Here is a 20,144-nt window from a genome sequence, read left to right as displayed (position 1 = left end):
TGAATGAATGAATGAATGAAGATTTGGCTTCCAAGGAGATTTGCCAGGGATATGACCTTGCTATCTTCCCTTCCACAGGCCAGAGCCTCTGGATACATCCTAGGATGGTGCAGAGGGGAGGCCCTGCGGAAAGGAAGCGGCTCCACAGAGGCCTAGGGGAGTTGCGGCGCGCCCGTCCCGGCCGGTGTCCCGGGCCCCGGAGTAGCCCTGGCACGGCCGCCAGGGTCAGCAGCGTCCCCGCAAGGCGGGGCCCCGCCGGGGCCCCTCGGCGTCCGCGCAGCGCAGAGGTCGCGGCCGCGGGACAGCGCCGCTGGGGTCACGTGCGCGCGCCGCCCGCCGCCGCCCGCCGCCCCCCGCCGCCCCCGGCCCCCGCCCCCGCCCCGGCCCCAGGGCACAGGCCGTCGGATCACGCGCGCCCCGGCGGCCCCGGGCCGGGCGCAGCCAATGGGCGGGCGGCGCCCGCATGACCCGCGCCGGCGGGAGGGCGTGGGGAGGCAGGCCGGGCGCGCACGCTGCCGGGCTGAATCGCCGCCCCCGCTGCCGCCCGGACGAGAAGCGAGCCGCCGGGGCCCGCGCTGCCAGCCCGCCGCCCGCCGCCGGGGCGAAGCATGGCGGCCGCCAAGGTAAGCGTCGGCCCGTTGCCCCGGGGAGCGCGCGGGCCGGCGGGCGCCCGGGGGCGCGGGGCTCGGCCGTTCGCGTGCAGGGCTGGGGCGACGTGGAAGACAAACGCGGCCGCGGGGCCGTCTGGTGGCAGCGGGCGGATGGCGGGGACGAAGGCCCGACCTGGCGGTAGAAGCTTTGCCGGCCGAACCCTCCGCCTGGCCCGCGAGCGGAGTCGGGGCCCGGTTGGCGCCCTGCGGCCTGAGCCAGGGTCGGCTTGCGGGGGCCCGGCGGGCCCGGGGCGGGGAGGGCCCGGGTGCGTGCTCAGGTCCCCTCGGCCGCCGCCGCGCGCACCTGCTTCCCGCCCCGGTATCGTTGGGCCGGCTTCCCTCCTCCGCCGGCGGCGCGGCGCGGCGCGGGCCGCGGCCACATCCTCTCGGGTCTCGGAGGCTCCGCCCTCGCGCGGTGGGAGGTCACCTTGACTTCCGTTCCCGAGGCTCCTGGGCCGGGTTGGGCCGCGCGCGCGTGAGAAAACCCCGGAGGACCCCGCCCCCCCGCGTCCTGCTCCGGCCGCGCCGCATCTGACAACACTTAGGGACGGGCCTCGGCCTCGGCCTCGGCGCGTTTGAGGGGCTTCTTTTCAGAAATGACAGAACAGATTGTCCCGGGAGCCTGTAACTCTTGTGAAGTCGTACTTAAAAGGATTTCTGCGTAATGTGAATCATTCACGAACCCAGAGGAAAGGCAGCTCCGACAGCTTGACCTTTCCTCCTTCACCATTTTTTGAAACCTGGACACTATTTTCAGTCTCTTTGGACTCCATTTCAACTCTTCTGACCGAAGGCCATATTTCGTCCCAATCACTTGAATCATCGGAATTTATTGCTTTTAATTTTAAGTTCAGGAAGGCAGCCCCTTTAATCAAGCCTATACGGCTTCTCAGTTCATTTTAAGTGCAGTGAGCTTAAATATACCCAGCATTTCCAACATTTGTCCTTAATCAAAACTCTGTGATAACCCTCGAGAGGAAAAAAAAAAAAAAAAAAACATGGCCAACACATCATATTCCTATTTATTCAAGCAAACTAATCACATTTGCAATGGAAATTGTAAGCAGACAAATATATTTAAATATTGTTCTGTGACTTTAGTTTCTCCGGGCTCCCCACATTTGCAGGCTTCTTCATGTCCCTAGACTATACGGCCTGAATGACTTTTTTTCTTTTGCCATTACTCTTGAGTTCCATTCTCAGGAGTGCCATCTTGGGTGTGTGCATGAGTGTGTTTATGTGTATGTGTGTAAATGTATGGGTATATATAACTATTTTACATAGATTCTTTGAGGATCACTGGTATTCATTTTTGGAAACCACATTAACTCTTTCAAACCGAGTAGCCCTCAACCTTTTCTTTTCGTTGAATTTGTATGCTGTCGGAGCCCAGGGCTTCCAATGAATCCGTTCCCTCGAGTGACTTCTTCCACCAGAATAGGGGAAAGTAGATACTCCTACGTATTTTGTATATTTATTTATTTAATCTGCAGATGGATTAAATAATTTTACTTAATTTGGAGATAAAATAATGGAGGAATGTACCTCTAATTGAAGTATAAGAAAAGGGTCGTTGACTAGCATGAAGTAAAATAAGTGATGTGGAAGCAGATTTAACTTTTTGGTTGTATCTTTAGGAAACTGTCACATCATGTCAGTAAGTGCAGTTGAATTTTAGCCAAGTATGAGAGGGAAAATGAAACATTTCATTTTTGCTCTTTGGGAACTTGTATTTTTGTTTGTTCATTCGTTTAGCCTTACCTCTTTTCAGGATTTTTGATGGCTGTCATATATATACATATATTTACAATCCAACAAGACATCAAAATCAAGTCAGAGTAGATGAGAAAAGCAGGTTAAAGGGGAAGTAAGATGCTGCCAGGACTAAAGTTAGTGGAAAATGAGGATGCACTTGCTAGAGGTGACTGAATCTTCTAGCAGCTAAAGTAAAGAGGAAATGATCAGTGAGGTCAGTTACTTGGGAGGGAGGTCTCCTTGTACTGAGGGTGGTTTCTCCCCATGTCCTTTTAAATGCTGTGAGCGAACTGCATTCAGCACTAGCACATGATCACAAATATATGTCCATGGGTTCCATAAGGCCATTTCTTATAGTGTCACTTCATTGTAGCTCAAGGGCACTGCAATAAATGTCGTCTTAAAAGTTCCCCAAATGAGCTGTGCTAGTCAGTCTGAGTCTAAGAATGTGTCTTATTTGCCTTTGAGCGCCATCCCTGTGGGGTGATTGTGCTGGGCAGGCCAAGTTAAAGGCTGTGCTCTTTGCCTTTTCCTGGAGTGCAGTTATTCCTTGTGGCTGTGTTGAACACAGAGCTATAGGCTGCACAGTCTCATTTAGAAGTAGGATTGACACCCTCTCTTAAAACTCGAAGAGAAAAAAAAAAAACAAAAAAACAAAAAAAACCCCAAAAATCTTGAAGATCTTGTCTAGGAGAGAACCTACATTATCAATGGAATGTCTTAGAGCTTGGGCCAACAATCTGAAACTCAACAGTTATGGGTGAATTCTGGCACTCACTGTGGTGGATTATTTGAATATTAAGCAGATTTGATATCTTCTGGATGAATTTAGCCGCACCTAGGAGTTTTTTGATCGATTTATTCTGAGTTTCCTTGTTTTGTTTTTTTTTCCAGATGTAACTAATTGTTCATGTCCCTCTTCCTTTGAGTAGTTAAAATAGGAAGGCCAAGAATCTAGTCTTTCGCCTGCTTTTATTTTGATTTCTGCATGAAGGCTTCTGTGTAAAAACAATGCAGAAGGTATTTATTTTTTCACGAAGTAACATCGATCTAACTCTTAGGATTTTGAGACAAACTCAAAAAGCTTCCATTTTCTTGTTCTGCTTACTTTTGTAAGAATAATCCTTATGGGTTCCCTTGCTATTGTGGTAAATGGTAAGTGATCTGCCTGTACTATTTATGTTGTTCTCAGGATTTCTTTTAAAAAAACTTACAAGCACTGCCCTGCATGTATTAAAATGTAGATGAGTCTTTTGGGGCAGCCTAGGTGGCTCAGCGGTTTAGTGCCTAGTGCCGCCTTCAGCCCAGGGCATGATCCTGGAGACTTGGGATGGGGATCGAGTCCCACGTCAGGCTCCCTGCATGGAGCCTGCTTCTCCCTCTGCCTGTGTCTCTGCCTCTCTCTGTGTGTGTCTCATGAATAAATTTAAAAAAAATGTAGATGAGTCTTTAAAAATACATTTCATGCAACTCCACAAAAAATGCATTATTAAAAAGTAGTGATAGAGGGGAAACCTCTCATTTCCCCATACCCCTCCCCCCAAATTTCGTTGTAGCAAACTTTCCCTCTTGGTCATTGGTTGAATTTGTACATTAATAATGATGAAATGAAACGAAATGAAACTGTTAAAAGTTAGAGAATGCTCACTTGAGTTCAGGCATGAGAGATGTTCAGATGTAAAACTAGACATGGACCAATAATTTGGGTAAACTAGAACTAAAAGAATGAAGAGAAAGAAATTTGGAGACAAAAGCATTAATAGCAATGAAAATTTGGCCTGTAGGACTAGTACACGTAGTATCAATATTCCATTCTTGGATGAATTGTTGCTATGTTCGTATTGTATTCTTTCTGATGTTCCAAACCGGGCTAAAGTGAGGATATGAAAATGACTTGGTTTCTCTTTGGCCCTTCAAGAAAACCACAGCCATACTACAGGCAGGATCCTCTCATCGAGATGTCCTAAGTAGGGTTAGTGCCATAATAAGGGCTATGGGAGCATCAGGGAAGGAGACCATTTTTATGGGGTAGGAGATGTAGCAGGAATGGATGGGGGGGAAGAGGAAAGATCCATTCCAGTGATAAGATACAGCAAGTGAAAGCAGGGACATGGCATTATGTGCCCCATGTAGGAGTTAGCTGGTGATGAAATCAGAAGAGCAGGAGCACTTTCTGAGTGCTTACTAGGTAAGAGATCCAGCCTAATTGCTTTTCATTAGTAATTTACCTAATGCCTCTAGCAGTCCCTATGAATTACATGTTATCATCCCTGGGTTACAGATAAGGACTCAGACACCAAGAAATGATGTGAGTGGCCGAAATGTGGATTATTAGAAAGGGAAGGAGATGGAGTTCAGATCCAACCAGTCTAGCTTCAGAGTCTGCTCTTACCCGGTACACGATACAGTCTGCTTGGTAGAGGGTAGAGTGTATGGGAGAGAGGGGAGACGGTTTGGGAGGGAAAATTAGGTGCTTCAGTATAAACCAGATTTTTATTTAAGAACCTCTTACATACTGCCTACTGTGTGCTAGGCACCTTCCCAAGTGCTTTACAAATAATAACTCATTTTCATACTATCAAGAAGTAGGTGCTGTCTGTTATTGTCCTTATTTTATAGGCGAGAAACTGAGGTCCAGAAAGCTTAAGTAATTTCCTTAAAACTCTGTAGTGATTAAGTGATACAGCCTGGATTTTAACCCTGCCAGCCTGTTTTCAGAATCTGCGTCCTTAACCTTTCCTCTCCCCTCCCAGACCTTAAAAAGAGTTCCATTTGCAAAGGTACGGGTGAGAATTCACATACCATCGGTTATGCACATGTACATTTCCAGGCCAGTAGTTTGTAGCATATTTGGACATTCAGTTTATGTTTTGTGGCAGTGTTTATTTGCTAAGTGGCTTTCAAACCAGATTGCTCAGGTCAAGAATTGTGTTATACTTAAAAAAAAAAAAAAAAAAAGCTTTATTGAGATATAATTCATTTAAAGTGTACAATTCAGTATTTTTCCTGTATTCACAGAGTTGAGCAACTGTCAGTGCTTTCATACACCTTTGTAAAAATCTTAATCCAGTGTTTACCACTTAGGACTTGGACAGTGTATTTAACCTCCATGTTTTTCTCATTTATCATCTATAACAATGTTCTCTTCAGTGGTTTGTTAATGAGGATAAAATGTGACTTGAGTTTATTAAGGATAGTCTTCAAAAGGGAAGTTTCTCTTTTATGGTGAAAACCGCTAAGTATTTGGTGTTATTGCATTGTAATAAAGCAGACCAGTTTTTGTGCTAGATATGAAGGAAATAAAATTTGAGTTATGTTTATGCTATTATGATAAGTTTCTGGAGTTACACTGAGGTTTGGATTTACAGTTGTTTTTCTTTTTTTTAAGATTTTATTTTTATTTATTCATGAGAGACAGAGGCAGAGACATAGGGAGAAGCAGGAGAAGCAGGTTCCCTGCAGGGAGCCCAGTGTGGAACTCAGTCCCAGGATCCCGGGATCATGACCTGAACCTAAGGCAGACGCTTAACCACTGAGCCATCCAGGCGCCCCTGGATTTACAGTTTCTTAAATTGATGGAGCTGGTGAGGAATGAGGTTTAAATTTAAATAACACAGTGGTTCTCCTTCCTCCCCATCAGTGTACCTCTTACCAGGTAAAGAAACGGTCCCAGAAAAATTTGTAATTGGTCCACATTCCGAGAAACCCTTTTGCTTTTTGTACTGGTGTTAGCTCAGGGTTTCTTAGCACTTTGTAGTCTTCTGGACAGGTATAAAAATGCTTATGCCTGGGTCTCACCCAGAGCTTCCCAGATGTGGCCTGAGCCTCTGGGTATGTAAAAGCTCCCAGGTGAATCAGGTGTGCTTCAGAGGTTGACAAACACAGACGCTGCTCTGGACTGTTCTCATGCTCTTTGCTTCTGCTGATCTTCCATCAGCTCCTCCTTGGGGTCAGGAAAGAATGCAGTGAGGTCAGTGAAGCTCATGGGTGGGAGGTCAGTTCAGGAGAGAGCTTCGTCGGGATCCCTACAAGTTTCCTTATTTCATGACACTTTCTTTTCAGTTTTTCTGCCCTATATCACTTTGGTGCTTAGGCATCACGTTTATACAATTTTGTATTTATCTTAGAATTTAGGTTTGATCACCAAATTGATTGAAAGCTCCTTTTGGGGATCCCTGGGTGGCGCAGCGGTTTAGCGCCTGCCTTTGGCCCAGGGCGCGATCCTGGAGACCCGGGATCGAATCCCACGTCGGGCTCCCGGTGCATGGAGCCTGCTTCTCCCTCTGCCTGTGTCTCTGCCCCTCTCTCTCTCTCTCTCTCTCTCTCTCTGTGACTATCATAAATAAATAAAAATTAAAAATTAAAAAAAAAAAAAAAAAGAAAGCTCCTTTTGTCTCCAGTGAAGTGTCAGGCGTTTTCTTTGTCAGGAGGTTCTTGAAGAGGGAAATGTTACTGAGTAACCTTGGTCCTGCAGCCTTTTCCCTGGCGGACCTGGTTAGGGCCCATGTGCTTGCTGTTCCTCAGATAGGACACTCGCCTTCACAGGTGTTGATCAGTCAATAGAGAACTGGTAGGTGCTGGTGGTGGTGGTGGGGGGCGGGGAGCAAGCGGTGGGAGGGTTTGAAAGCCAAGGTGTAACATCTAAAAAAAAATCAGGGAGCACGTCTTTTGGGATCTGGAGTTCTTTATAAAATTGCTGGAGGGTCTCTGACTCCTGCTTCTTTGAACTTTTGTCCTATGTCCAGCCTCTGCTTTTGTTAAGTACTTAAGTGGAATCATTCTGCCCTGAGTTTTCCACTCTCTGTGAGGATTAGGCCTACTGAGCATGATTTCTTCCTACCCTACTTGCTCAGCATTTGCTGCTTCATAAGCACCCATCCTTCCTGCCATGATGCCCTTGGGTGCCTTTGGGTGAGTTTTGGAACAGAAGAATGTGTGAATCTGCAGATATGTGTTGGTTTTGCTAGGGAGGAGGGGGGATGTGCCTTCACTGCAGTGATATAATTCCTTTAGCAATGTATTTAACAGCAACTGAGCAAGCCCTATTTTCGTGGCCTGTTTAACCAGACCCTCTTGTTGGGTTAGATTGGCCCAATTAATGGTGGCTCTGGCCTGTTACCTCAGAATTATTCCCAGTGGTTGATTTGTAGCATGGTGGTCTGTTTTGTTGATTGGAAACGTTTACAAGATAGAGTACTCATACTCAACCATTTCCTTTGGAAATTTGCTGCGCAGTTGCAGGAGTGAAAATAAGCCCGGATAGTTCCTTTTGACTCTAGGTGCTGACAACATAGCAGAGTTGGCAGTGTTGAAATTCTTAGTAATTTAACCTAAATAAACCACTCTATTTAATGACTGTTATTAGGCTGGTAGCTTTGTCTTGATTTCCACATGTAGTCACAGTTTCCACATGTTATCCATGAAAATTGTTGACTTGATATAAGCGTCAGATATTTCAAGATACACTTACCGTTCTATGGTAAAATGTCTTTTGCATAAGACTCGTGCAGTACAATTTGTAAGAAAATTGTATAAGTAAATATAGGGAAGAAAAAGTTTTCCTGGACTCTCCTAGGGTCCCTGGCTAGATCTGAAAATTAAATTGACAAAACAAATTGACAGGAAAAAAAATACACATTTTATTGAATTTTTGTATGTCCATGGGAGTCTTCACAAGAGAATGGAGAGCCAGAGAAGTGACCAGGATAGGAAACTTTTTATTCCTCTTAGACCAAGAGTGGGTTTGTGAAGAATTGAGAACAAGTGGTTTGGGCCAGGAGTAGTAAATGGTGAAGAAGTTACTAGAACATAAGGGTTAGTTTAATGAGGTTTATTTGTACAGCTTTCTGGATCCCCAGTTCCCCATCTCTGGTGATAAGAATGTCTTTCCTCCTCCTGGTACAGGGGCAGTACCCTTCACACGGGAGTTACATGACCCTTCAGGAAAGAGGGTTGTGCAGAGTTCAGAGTGACCTTCCTGCTTCTGCTGTTATCTCAGACTCCTTTGGTCTTAGGTATTCTGTATGCCAAGGTGCTACATTTTGGTGCAGTGTGTCCCGAGCCCCATCATAAGCCTGATTTGAGCAGCTTGTAGCCCCAGCTGCCTATTTAGCAGTTTTTTTCCAAGTTAGACATGTGGTTTTCATCTGAGTGTGGTCACAGTTGTAGGTTGAGCTGCAGAGAAGCTGCAGAGATTTCTTAAGTGGGAAGAGGCTGCAAAGAATGTTTTGCCTATTTATTTTTAAATCAGTAGCTCTGGTTTAGTGAGGAGCTAGGCAGGCAGGAGTAGGTTGTATGCCCACTGCTTCCACTGATGGTGACAACTTGGACAAGTCTAACTTCTCTAGGTGCTTAGCATCACACTATGGAAAACAGGGACCACCTGTGACATGTATGCTGAGCAAATGCAATATAACATGTGAAAACACTTTGGGAATTAGGAAGTGCTATAGGACTGTCGAGAAGTCTTTGCGGGCTGTGGGACATTTCTACCTAACTGAAAACCGGGCGACTTACTTGAACAAAACTGTGCTTTTCCTAACCTTGTGATCCATTCAGTGTTCACTCTAATGGGTAGCCAGCGTGCCTGCTTAGCACATGCTCTGAGTGGTCTTCCTGGAGCTTTGGTATTGGAAGCTTTGGTCCAGCAGCATTGATTTACTTGAGAGCTTGTTAGAATTGCAGTGTTTTTGGACTCAACCCAGGCCAAAGATGGTGTTGCATCAGAAGCTGCATTTTTAACTAGATCCCCAGGGGACTGTATGCACATTAAAGTTTAAAGAATATTGGTCTGGAACTCTCATCACTGTGTAATTAAATGTAGCTGCCTTCGTAAACCCAAGGGTGCAGCACCTTTTGAATTGGTTGTAAGTTGGTCCAACTTTTTGCAGATTAAATACGTAGTGATAATATCCAGTATAAATTTTAGGGTGTTAGGATTAATCTTGATTCCATTTTGGGGTCAGGGTATTATTTCTGGAACACATCTCTTAATTATTATTTGAGGGAATGTATGATTATTTTTTGTTTTGTTTTGTTTTGTTTTTGGAATGTATGATTATTATACAAGGGTTGCACTTTTCTCTATTTCTTAACTACCCACCCATAGTTAGAGTGAGTTCCTGAAAATGAATTTGTGCCTCTTCTCTTTTTTGACATTCTCTCCTAAATGGCCTCAGTGGCCTCACTCTGAAACCATTGGCCTGTCCTCTTTATTGCCTCATGGGGACCCCATGTCCTACCCCTTCTTGCCCATCACACCTTCTATCAGCTTTCATGATATGATGTCCCCTCTTAAGGGGGCCTTTTAACTCTCACTTTACTCCTGTATTCTCCTTTGTTGGCTTCTTTTTGTCTTTCTGCTTCTCACTGAAATGTGGGTGTCCCGGGTAGGGTGGTGATGCTTCCCTCTGAAGGGTGATGGCTTCATGTCTTTCTCAGTCCGGGTAGCTATCTCAAACAGCAGCCTTGCATTTGCAGCTGTTTGTTGGAAATCTCACATTTTCTGCCTCAAAGATATTTCCAACTCTGCTTACCTGGAATTGAATTCATCTTCTTGGTCATTCTTCATTTGCAACCTGCAACTTAACTTTCCTACTGGTTAAAGTTTCTAGGTAACTCAGCTAAGTACCTGTTGTGGGCAGCCAGGAGAGGCCATCAGCAGAAATTTGGAAGTGGACAGAGAGATGGGTCCAGTCAACCCTTCTGCCCTTGAGCAGGTGTGTCCTGTCTCTTCCATTTATGTCCAGGACTTCATGACTTTTTAACTACAGTGTTGCTGTAGCTTCCATGCTGGTCTTGCCTGTGCTCTGTTCCCTTCACTTCCCTTTCCATTCTGCTCAGATCTGTCAAAGGCATCTTCTAAGTTGGCTCTTATTGCCATGCTAATAGCAGTACTGTGTTCACGTGGACAGCACTTAACGGTTTTTAAAAAGATGCATTCAGGTGTGTTGTTGATACCAACCATCTGCTGGCTCATACTGTACTGGGTTTACCCCAATGAGTAAGATATTGGGCGTGTTTTCAAGAACTCACAATCTACAGGGATTAAAATAACCAGATAATATGAAGACCCACGCTTCGTTATTTTATCTTTATAATCCTCGACAGCATAGCAGGGAAGGTAGTGTAGCCTCGTGTGACAGGGAAACAAGTCTCAGAAAGGTTATGCAAATAACAATGGGAGCATGTTAGATTTATTTAACAAAGTCAGGCACTGTTCTAGGCACTCAGCACAGGAAGTAATTTCATCTTCTCGACAATCCTATGACATATAAGTGTTGTTCTTATTACCATTATACAGATGGGCAAACTCATCTGAACCGAGTGTTTAAGTGTCTTGGGGAACAGAGAGGTGAGATGATTTGCCCAAGGGCATATAGCTTAGAAGTGGTGAGCTAGGGTTTGAAGACAGGCAGCCTAGGTCTGGAGTCCAGGCACATAACTGCCATGTGACGTTGTCTTCTTAATTTTTCCACGTTACGCAGTGTAGTTTTTCATGTTCTCTACAGCATAAAACTTAATCTCTAGCCAGCTACCACCTCCTTGGTCTTGGCTGTTGTCTCACTTTTCCAGTATGACCTCACACTCAATTCCCTTCTGATATCCTTCACAGTGATTTGTGAAGGGGACTCCTGTTCCCATCCCTTGCCATAAAGCTATGGCAACAGTGTAGCTCCCAGGGAAAATAATTGATTTGGGCAATGGTCTTCAGCAGATGCTAAAACTCTTCAGTAAAAGACTGTTGGAATTCCCATTATCTCACAGTATCTCCTTGTAAATTGCTGATGACAGAGGGGGATAAAGTACCTGTACAATGAAGGGCTCTGCCTCAGTCTGTGATCTACTTTAACATCATCAGGAGGTGGGACAAGCTGACATTGCCATACCGCTGATGTGATGCAGTGGGAAGTATACAACATGCATGACTTTTGGAGTATTCTTGCTAAAAATGTTGAATCTGAGTCTAATCATGGAGAAACAATCAAATCCAGAAAGTAGGATTTTCTTTAAGACCTCTGATCTGATGTCAATGTTGTACGTGAGAAGGCTAGATTAAAGAAGACCTCCGAAGAGACGTGACAACCAAATGCAGTGCTTGAACCCGAATCCAAAATAAATAAAACAGTAAAATAAATAAATCTATAAAAGAATGCCCAACTGGTATAACTTGGTATAACTTGAGTGTATATTAAATGATTCTGTATTAATTTGCTAGGGCTTGCATAATAAAATACCAGAGGTGGAGTGGCTTAAGCAACAGGAATTTATTTTCTCACAAATCTAGAGGCTAGAAGTTCAAGATCAAGGTGTCGGCAGGGTTGGCGATGGAAGATTTAGAATTAGCTCTTTAGTTCTTAGATGGCCTTTTTCTCCATGTGTCTTAACATGATGTTTTATACATCTTTCTTCTAATTTGATTTCTTTTGAGCATTCACACACTTCTTTTATTGCAGGTTGATATTGTCTCTGAGTTTGAGATTCCACTTCTTTCCATTGTCTCCCATCCCAGTACCAGAAGGAAAAGCTCTGCTCCAGTTCTCTTTTTTGGTGGTTCTTGGAGGTTTCTTAGCTTTAGTATGGTGTCCACCAGCAGTTTGAGAAGAGCCTGGTCTTGACCTTTGTCTAGTTTTCTGTTGGATTATTTGTTTTTTTCACATTGATTTGTTCTAAGGGCAAATTAAGAACCTTGGCCCTTTGCCCTGTTTGATGCACTTTTTGTGTGTGTGTGTGTAGTTTGATGTTTAACGGACTCATACTTTTAATTTTATAAAATTTTTTAAATTAAAAAAATTTGTATGTTACATATTTATTTATCCTTTCATTTGTGGATTCCTTTATGGATTTTGGGCTGTCATGTTTAAACATGGCTTCCCACTTAATATTATATAAGAAACCACTTGTGTTTTTCTAGTACTCTTTGTAAGTCTTTCTTTTTGAAATTATTTACAGATTATCTGCAGTTATTTTGATACAAGATGAAATGTAGGGACCAGTTTAATTTTTGTTATTGTTCAACCCCAAGAGGTCATGAACCTTCACTAGTGCCACATCACCAGCGAGTGTGACCTGCTGCCAGCTCAGCCCAGACCCTCTGCTGACTTAGAGTTATAAGAGAAAATAGGATTAGTTCAGAAAGCCCAGAGAGCCTCCCCTTGGGGCTCAGCTGTCCTCTGATGACTCCATCAGCTCAGCTGTTGTGACTATAAATATGGAAAGGGTACCAGTAACTGTGAAGCAAGGCACTGCTAGAGTCTGCCCCAACTTACCCTACTTCCAATCCTTTCCCTCTGTCCCTCTCTCTTTCTCATAAATGAGAACACATGAGGTCATACTGCTGGTTAGTGATAGGGTGAGAATTTTAAATGTCCAATTGCAAAGCCCATAAAATAGGGGCAAATAGCATTCCGTGGGGAATTTTGGTTGGACAATCTGGGATTGGAAACATCTTTTTTTTTTTTTTTAAGATTTTATTTATTTATTCATGAGAGACACAAGAGAGAGATAGGCAGAGACACAGGCAGAGGGAGAAGCAGGCTCCATGCAGGGAGCCTGCCGTGGGACTCGATCCTGGGACTCCGGGATCTCGCCCTGAGCCAAAGGCAGGTGCTCAACTGCTGAGCCACCCAGGCACCCCAGAAACAAATCTTCTCAGAGGAATTGGCATTTGATTTAGGTCTTGAAAGAACTGCAGCATTTTTTAAACTTCTCATTATGGAAATTTTCTATAATGTACAAAAAAAATAGAAGAATATAATGAATTCCCATGTTCTGATCTAGGCAGTTTCAGGAATTATCAGTTTATGGCCAATATTCTTTAGTTTATATCTCACTGCCTCTCCTCCTTTCAGGCCCCTGATTTTTTCAAAGCAAATTCCCAACATCATGTCATTGTATATGTAAAAATCAGTGTGTATCTCTAAAACAGATTGTTTAAGATGCACAACCAAAATATTATACCTAAAAAAATTCAGTGATTCTTCAATATGATTGACTATTCTGTACACATTTTACAGATTTCCCCATTTCTTATAATTTTTATTTTTTTATTTTTAAAGATTTAATTTATTCATTTATGAGAGACTCAGAAAGAGAGAGATAGAGAGGCAGACACACAGGCAGAGGGAGAAGCAGGCTCCATGCAGGGAGCCTGACATGGGACTCGATCCCAGTTCTCCAGGATCACGGCCTGAGCTAAAGGCAGACGCTTAACCACTCAGCCACCCAGGCGTCCCCATTTCTTATAATTTTTAAAATAGTTCTTTAAATTGTCATCTAAGGCTCAGGAAGTGCAGTTGGTTTGTGTGTCTTAATTTTCTTTTAATCTCTGGGTTGTCTTGCTCTTTCAATCTTGTTTTCTTTCTTTTTTTCTTCAGGAAGCCAGTATAACATGGTTGAAATCTTAGACTGTTCAAATTAAGGCTCTGGGCAAGTTACTCTACCTATACCTCAGTTTCCTGATTTATAAAAAGGGGCATAGTTGTATTTGTTTCCTGGGTCAGTGTACTCATCATGTTCGCAAAGCTCAGAGCCAGGCCTGTGTCATAGGAAGCTTTATAGAAGTGTAAACTGTGGGTTTGGAATCAGAGAAGTTGCTCAGAGTAACCACAGAAGTCTATGGACTATGGGAGACAGCAGAAGGCAGCTTATGTGAGTGAAATTGTGGCAGTCTTTAGGATGAGGGTCTTGGCTGTGCAGAGGGCTCCTGTTCTTTTTCTTTTGGCTCCCTCCTGGGTCCTTGACGATTCTTCAGTGATGTTGATGCACAGCGGAATTTTGAACAGGTAAGGTATTATTTAGGGGAAGCAACTTTTCTATTGTCCTTTGATTTGCTGCTTTCTCTTCCTCTGCATTTATTAAGTTAACTGTTCTCTCTCAGAAGCTGTTTTAACTTTCTATGGCATTATCTGGGCTCTAGCAACTTGTGATCTCCTAAGTAGAACCTTTCAGCACTTTATAAATATGTCATATACTTTTTATATTCCTTTGTTCCCTATCAGGAACATACATCCCAGTCTTCAGAACAGCACAATCAGTTTTTATTCATTTAAGGAGCAGTAGTAATTTGACACTTGCTAATATGTAACAAATTATATTGGGAGCTGTAATTACAATTGCAGCTGGTTCCTAATTATACTGTAACCTTGATGCTTTAAAAAAAAATTAAGACTGAGTTCAACCTGTAATACCAGAGAATAATATTCTGCATTAGGCAGATCTGCCTTCTACTGAACCATGGGCACTTATGTATCATAATGCCAAGTTAAAAATACTTTATTTTAAATTATTTTCAACCACTGTTGTCCAGTGGTACCCTTCATAAGGATAGCTTAGAGTCCCCACCTTTGCTTGCCCAATTCTTGGCACATCCTCCAAGTATTATAGTTAGTGTCAAAACAACCTGGACTCTTGGGTCATTTTTGGCTCTGTGATTTACTACCACTCACTTAAGACTAAGAGTGTTATATCATCCAGTTTTCTTCTCTGAAAAATGGTGATATTAATCAGTCTTCACCTTAAATGGTTTTAGTGATGTTTAAATGAGGTCAGATGTAAAGCCTTTTAGCACCATGCCTAGCATAGAGTTAAGGACCCAATAAGTTTATCTGGTCAGTGTTAATTACTGTAATCAGTAATGAACAATCTAGCTCCAAAGACTTTACCTCTACAACCCTTGACTCCAGCAGAATTACAATCTTAGTCTGCCACTGCTCTAATTTTCTGTAGCTTGTATCTCCACCCACACAATACCAACCATTCATTGATCAGTTTGTCATTCTCATGAGGCAGGGTCTCTGGTTTATTTGGCATTGTGTCCTCAGTGCCTGGCGCTGGGCCTAGTACATCATGGTATGTACCCAGAGGTGACTGACTGCATTGCATGAATGGGCAGCACTGTCTAAGGTGATGGTTCTCATCTCAAAGTGGGGTGTTTTTGCCTTGGGGCATATTTGATAATGTCTGGATACACTTTTGGTTGTCACATCTGAGGGGGGGATGGTTTGCAACCGGCATCTAGTGAGTAGTGGCCAGGGAGGTGGCTAAACATCTTACAGCACACCAGACAGCCTCTTATAACAGAGTGAGCCGACCCAAGATGTCAGTAGGGCCAAAATTGAGAAACCTTGTCTAAGGTAACTTGACTGCTTGGGTTGTGGCCCTGTGGCATGGGGTTTGGGGTAGATCAGCCTGTTTGGCTTGCAGTTTTCTTGACTGTAAAGGAAGAGAATCCAACCTGCTTCTGGAGTTCTTTGAAAATAGAGGGAGATTATATGGCTGTGTGCCTAGTGACTTTGCCTAATTAGGTTAATCCTGTTCGTCCTCGTGGTCTTTTTTTTTAAATAGACTTAATATTTTTAAATAGTTTTAGATTCACCACAAAATTGAAAGGAAGGTTCAGATATTTCTTATATGCCACCTGTCCCTGTGCATGCACAGTCTCCCCATTATTTTCCTTCAGAATGGTACATGCATTACAATTGATGAGCCTACAGTGACATGTCATTATCACCAAAGTCCCTGGTTTGCATTAAGGTTCACTCCTGGTAGGCTATGTGCTAAGGGTTTGGACAAATTGTGTAATGATATGGATCCACCGTTATAGTATCATACACTGTATTTTCACTACTCTGCTAGCAATCACTGATCTTATTACTATTACCATAGTGTTGCCTTTTTTTAAAGAATGTCATATTAGTTGGAATCATATAGTATGTAGCCTTTTCAGATTAGCTTCTTTCACTCAGTAATATGTATTTAAGTTTCCTTCATGTCTTTCCATCACTTCATAGCTCATTTTTTTTTACTGCTGAATAATATTCCAGTATCTAGATGTCCATAGTTTATTTAACCATTCACTGAAATACACCTTGGTTGCTTCCAGTTTTCAATAATTAGGAATAAAACTGCTGTAAACATTCATGAGTAAGTTTTTGTGTGGACATAAGTTTTCAATTCCTGGGTTATATGGTAAGAATATTGTCATTTTGTAAGAAACTGCCATTCTGTCTTCCAGAATGACTGTACCATTTTGTATTCCCATCAGTACTCCATGAATGTTCCTATTTCTCCACATCCTCACCAGCATTTAGTGTTGTCAGTGTTCTGGAGTTAGGCCATTCTAATACAGGCGTGTGTTAGTATCTTTTTGTTGTTTTAATTTGTATTTCCCTGATGGAAGATGATGTGGAGCATCTTTTCTTATGTCTACTTCCTGTCTATACATCTTCCTTGGAGGTTTTGTTAAGGTTGTTTGGCCCTTTTTTGCATTGGGTTGTTGTTTGCTTCCCCACCCCCCCTTACTGTTGAGTTTTAAGAGTTATTTGTAGATTTTGGGTAGCAGTTCTTAATTGATCTTTTGGAAATATTTTATCCTAGTCTTTTGCTTATCTTTTCATTTTCTTGATTGTCTTTTGCAGAGCAGAAATTTCTATTTTAATTAAGTCTAGCTTCTCAGTTCTTTCTTTCATGGGTCATGCCTTGGTGTTATATCTAAAAAGTCCATGCCAAACCCAAGGCCATCTAAGTTTGCTCCTTTATGATCTTCTAGGAGTTTTATATTTAGGGCTCTGATCCATTTTGAGTTAATTTTTGTGAAAGGTATAGGGTCTCTGTCTAGAGGGTTTTTTTTTGTTTGTTTGTTTCAGCACCATTTGTTGAAGAGGTTAGTCAAAGATCAGTTGACTATATATTTATGTAGGTCTATTTCTAGGCTTTCTGTTCTGTTCCACTGAAGATTGTTAATATCTTGTTGGGAGAATTGCCCTCTTTGTCATCCTATAATGTCCCTCTTTATCCCTGGTAACTTAATGTGCTTTAAATAGGCTCTGACTGAAATTAATATGGTAGCTACTCTGACTTTTGATTAGTGTGTGCATGGCATTATCTTTCTCTGTTCATTTACTTTTCTTTCTTTTTTTTTTTTTTTTTTTAAAGATTATTTAGTTTCGAGAGAGCTTGTGCAAGTGGGGAGGAGGGGTAGAGGGAGAAGGAGAGGATCTCAAGCAGATTCTCCACTGAGTGTGGAGCCTACTGTGGGGCTCACCCCAGGACTCCATCCATCAACCTTGAGATCATGTCCTGAGCTGAAATCAAGGGTCAGACACTTGACTGACTGAACCACCCCTCTGTTCATTTACTTTTAATCTATAAGTGTGTTGTTTATATTTATAGTGGGGCTTTTATAGATAGCATATAGTTGGGTCTTTAGTTTTTATGCATCCGACAAGCTCTGTATTTTAATTAATTGGTTTTTTTTGTAGACCATTAATGTTTAAAGTGATTTTGATTATCTTGCCTGGTGTTTTCTGTCTTCATGGATTTGTGATTTCATGTCTGACATTGATTTGGGGGAAGTTTTAATCCTTATTATTTCAAATAATTCCTGCTATTCCTTTTTTTCTTCTCCTGGTATTCCTTTTACATCTGTGTTACACTTTTTGTAGCTGTCCTCCCGTTCTTGGATATTCTGGATTCCCCCTTCCCCCAATCTTTTCTTTTTTTTTCTCTTTTCTTTTCAGTTTTAGAGATTTCTATCGAGATATCCTCAGACTCAGAGATTCTCACTGTAATCATGTCCAGTCCACTAATAAGCCCAACAGAAGCATTCTTCATTACTCTTACAGTGTTCTTGATCCCTAGCATTTCTTATTTAGAATTTCCATTTTTCTGCTGATTTGTCCTTGCATGGTGTCTACTTTATCCATTAGAGTCTTTAGCATATATATATTTTTAGAGTCTTTAGCATATTAACCATAGTTTTAAATTCCTGTTTTGATCATTTCAACATTCTTACCATATTTGAGGCTGGTTTTGATGGTCACTCTGTTTCTTCAAACTGTGGTGTCTATATATATATCTACCTTTTGCTGTGCTTTGTAATTTTTTCTTGGTAGCCAGATGATATACTGGATAAAAGGAACTGCTGCAAAAAGACCTTTGGTAGTTTGGGGGTAGGATGTAGAGGGAGAGAAAGTGTTCTATAGGCCTGTGATTAGGTCTCTGAGCATTAGAGAGCTTGTGGCTCTGGACAGTGTACTTCACAAATTGTTTCTCAGGTTTTTTTCCATCAGCTAGGACAGAATGGTGAGAAGTGGCTGGAATAGGGTATTTACCATCCCAACACCAAGTTAGGCTCTATAACACTCCAACAGATTAGGCTTTTAATAAATAATTTTCCTGAGGACAGATCTTGTTAGGACAGAATGCTCAGATGCATTTCAAAATGATTCTTTTTCCTCTCCTTGTGCGGAGAAGTGCAAATGATTTTTCTCCCATATTCACTGTGAGAGCTTGGTTGAGTTCCTAGAGGTAAAACTCAAAAAAACGTGGAGATTTTCCTATGACTCGGTCCTCCTAGAGTTTTTAAATCTCTGTCTGGTCCACACTGAGCCTCCAGCAGTTTGTCATAAACAGTTCAGGCATTCCTAGCCAACACTGGTTCCTGTGGAGGTTCTGGTTGGTCCTTAAGATAACTTTGTAAAATTGATAAGTAGATTTTGTCACTTTGCCCACTTTATAGATGAGGAAACTAACTCGGAGATGTTAAGTGATTGTCCAAGATCACCAGATTAGTAATGTACTGGCACCAAGATCTTTACTCTGAACCTGGTGATGTTTGTTTTCATCTGGATGAGCAAACACCTTCTGTCTCTATAAGGAGTTGAAAACATAAACAGAAAAATGTCTATTTTAGAAAAGATTCATATAATCTCCTGTCGAATTTTTACTCTGGGGAACATTTACTGGAATGTTAGCTTTAGCTTAATAACAATAATAATAAAATCTAAAATTAGTGTGTTTAAAGTTATTTTAGCATCACAGAACCCACAGCTAAAATACCACCATTCATTTCTTAAGTGTTCCCCTCTGCTGCTTAATGTGAAATTGTAATGGTGAAGGCTTTATCAGTGTTTAATATTTGTCTACACCAGTGCAGAGTTAAATCCAACACACTTCATGAGCTACTGAATCCTTCTGATAAATATCTCTAGCACCCCTAACATGACCCTTTGTGTAATTACCTGGTGGGTTGACGTTTGTGGTATCTGTTGGTATCTGGTATAAGTCAACTGTTGAGTGATGTGAACTTCTGAGGGTTGATTACAGAGAAAGGCAGTGGTTTGAAGCATGGTTAACAAGGCATCTTGTCTGTATACTAATTTATGTTTCAGTAATTTTTTCATAATCTGTGCTTCATTATTAGAACTTAGGGAAACTGTAGAATGAGGAATGGGTGACTCAGTGAATTCAATAAAAAATTATTTTTCTTCAATTCGATGAGACATCTCATACTTTCTTCTTCTCGAGTAAATGCTAACTGTGGTTTTAGGGAATTCCAAACTTTCTTTTGCAATTACTGATTGTATCAGTCAAGGTTCACTTGCAGAGAACAGAATCCACTCTAGCTGGTTTAAGCTGAGGGAGATTTATTACAGGGTATTAAATGGCTTACAGAATTTGTTGGGAATGCAAAGAAACAGAATTCAGATTGAGCTTTCAGGAGTGCCTTCCAGAGCCTCATGGCAGAGCAGGCCACCAAGGGAGCAGTTACCTCTTGTCCAGTAATGAAACAGCTTGCCAAAAGGGGAGTGTTCAGAACCATATTGCCACTGACATGGGGAGGAGGTTGCCACAGGAAAATCAGACACTTGTAGCAATGAGGCTTGCTGGCAGAAACAGCAGAAGCATGGCTCCCAACTTTGCAATCTTTGCTTTCCAAAACTCACCCTTCTTCAACTC

General features: G+C 42.3%; 1 protein-coding gene across 2 annotated transcripts in view; it reads left to right on the top strand.

Moving 5' to 3' along the window:
- Nucleotides 1-436: 436 nt before the first annotated feature.
- SLC25A13 (solute carrier family 25 member 13) overlaps nucleotides 437-20,144 on the top strand; it is a 185,551-nt gene continuing 165,843 nt past the window's right edge. The window contains exon 1 of one of the 2 annotated variants that reach the window (XM_025471293.3): nucleotides 437-623. In XM_025471293.3, coding sequence (XP_025327078.1) covers nucleotides 609-623 — 15 coding nt within the window. In that variant the 5' untranslated portion in view covers nucleotides 437-608. The remainder of the gene's footprint in view (nucleotides 624-20,144) is intronic. The other variant, XM_025471294.3, reaches the window with a different exon arrangement.

Source organism: Canis lupus, chromosome 14 (genome assembly GCF_003254725.2).
Source record: "Canis lupus dingo isolate Sandy chromosome 14, ASM325472v2, whole genome shotgun sequence".
Lineage (NCBI taxonomy): Eukaryota > Metazoa > Chordata > Mammalia > Carnivora > Canidae > Canis > Canis lupus.
The sequence above is the reverse complement of the archived record's forward strand: the minus strand, read 5'-3'. Positions and strand labels throughout refer to the sequence as shown.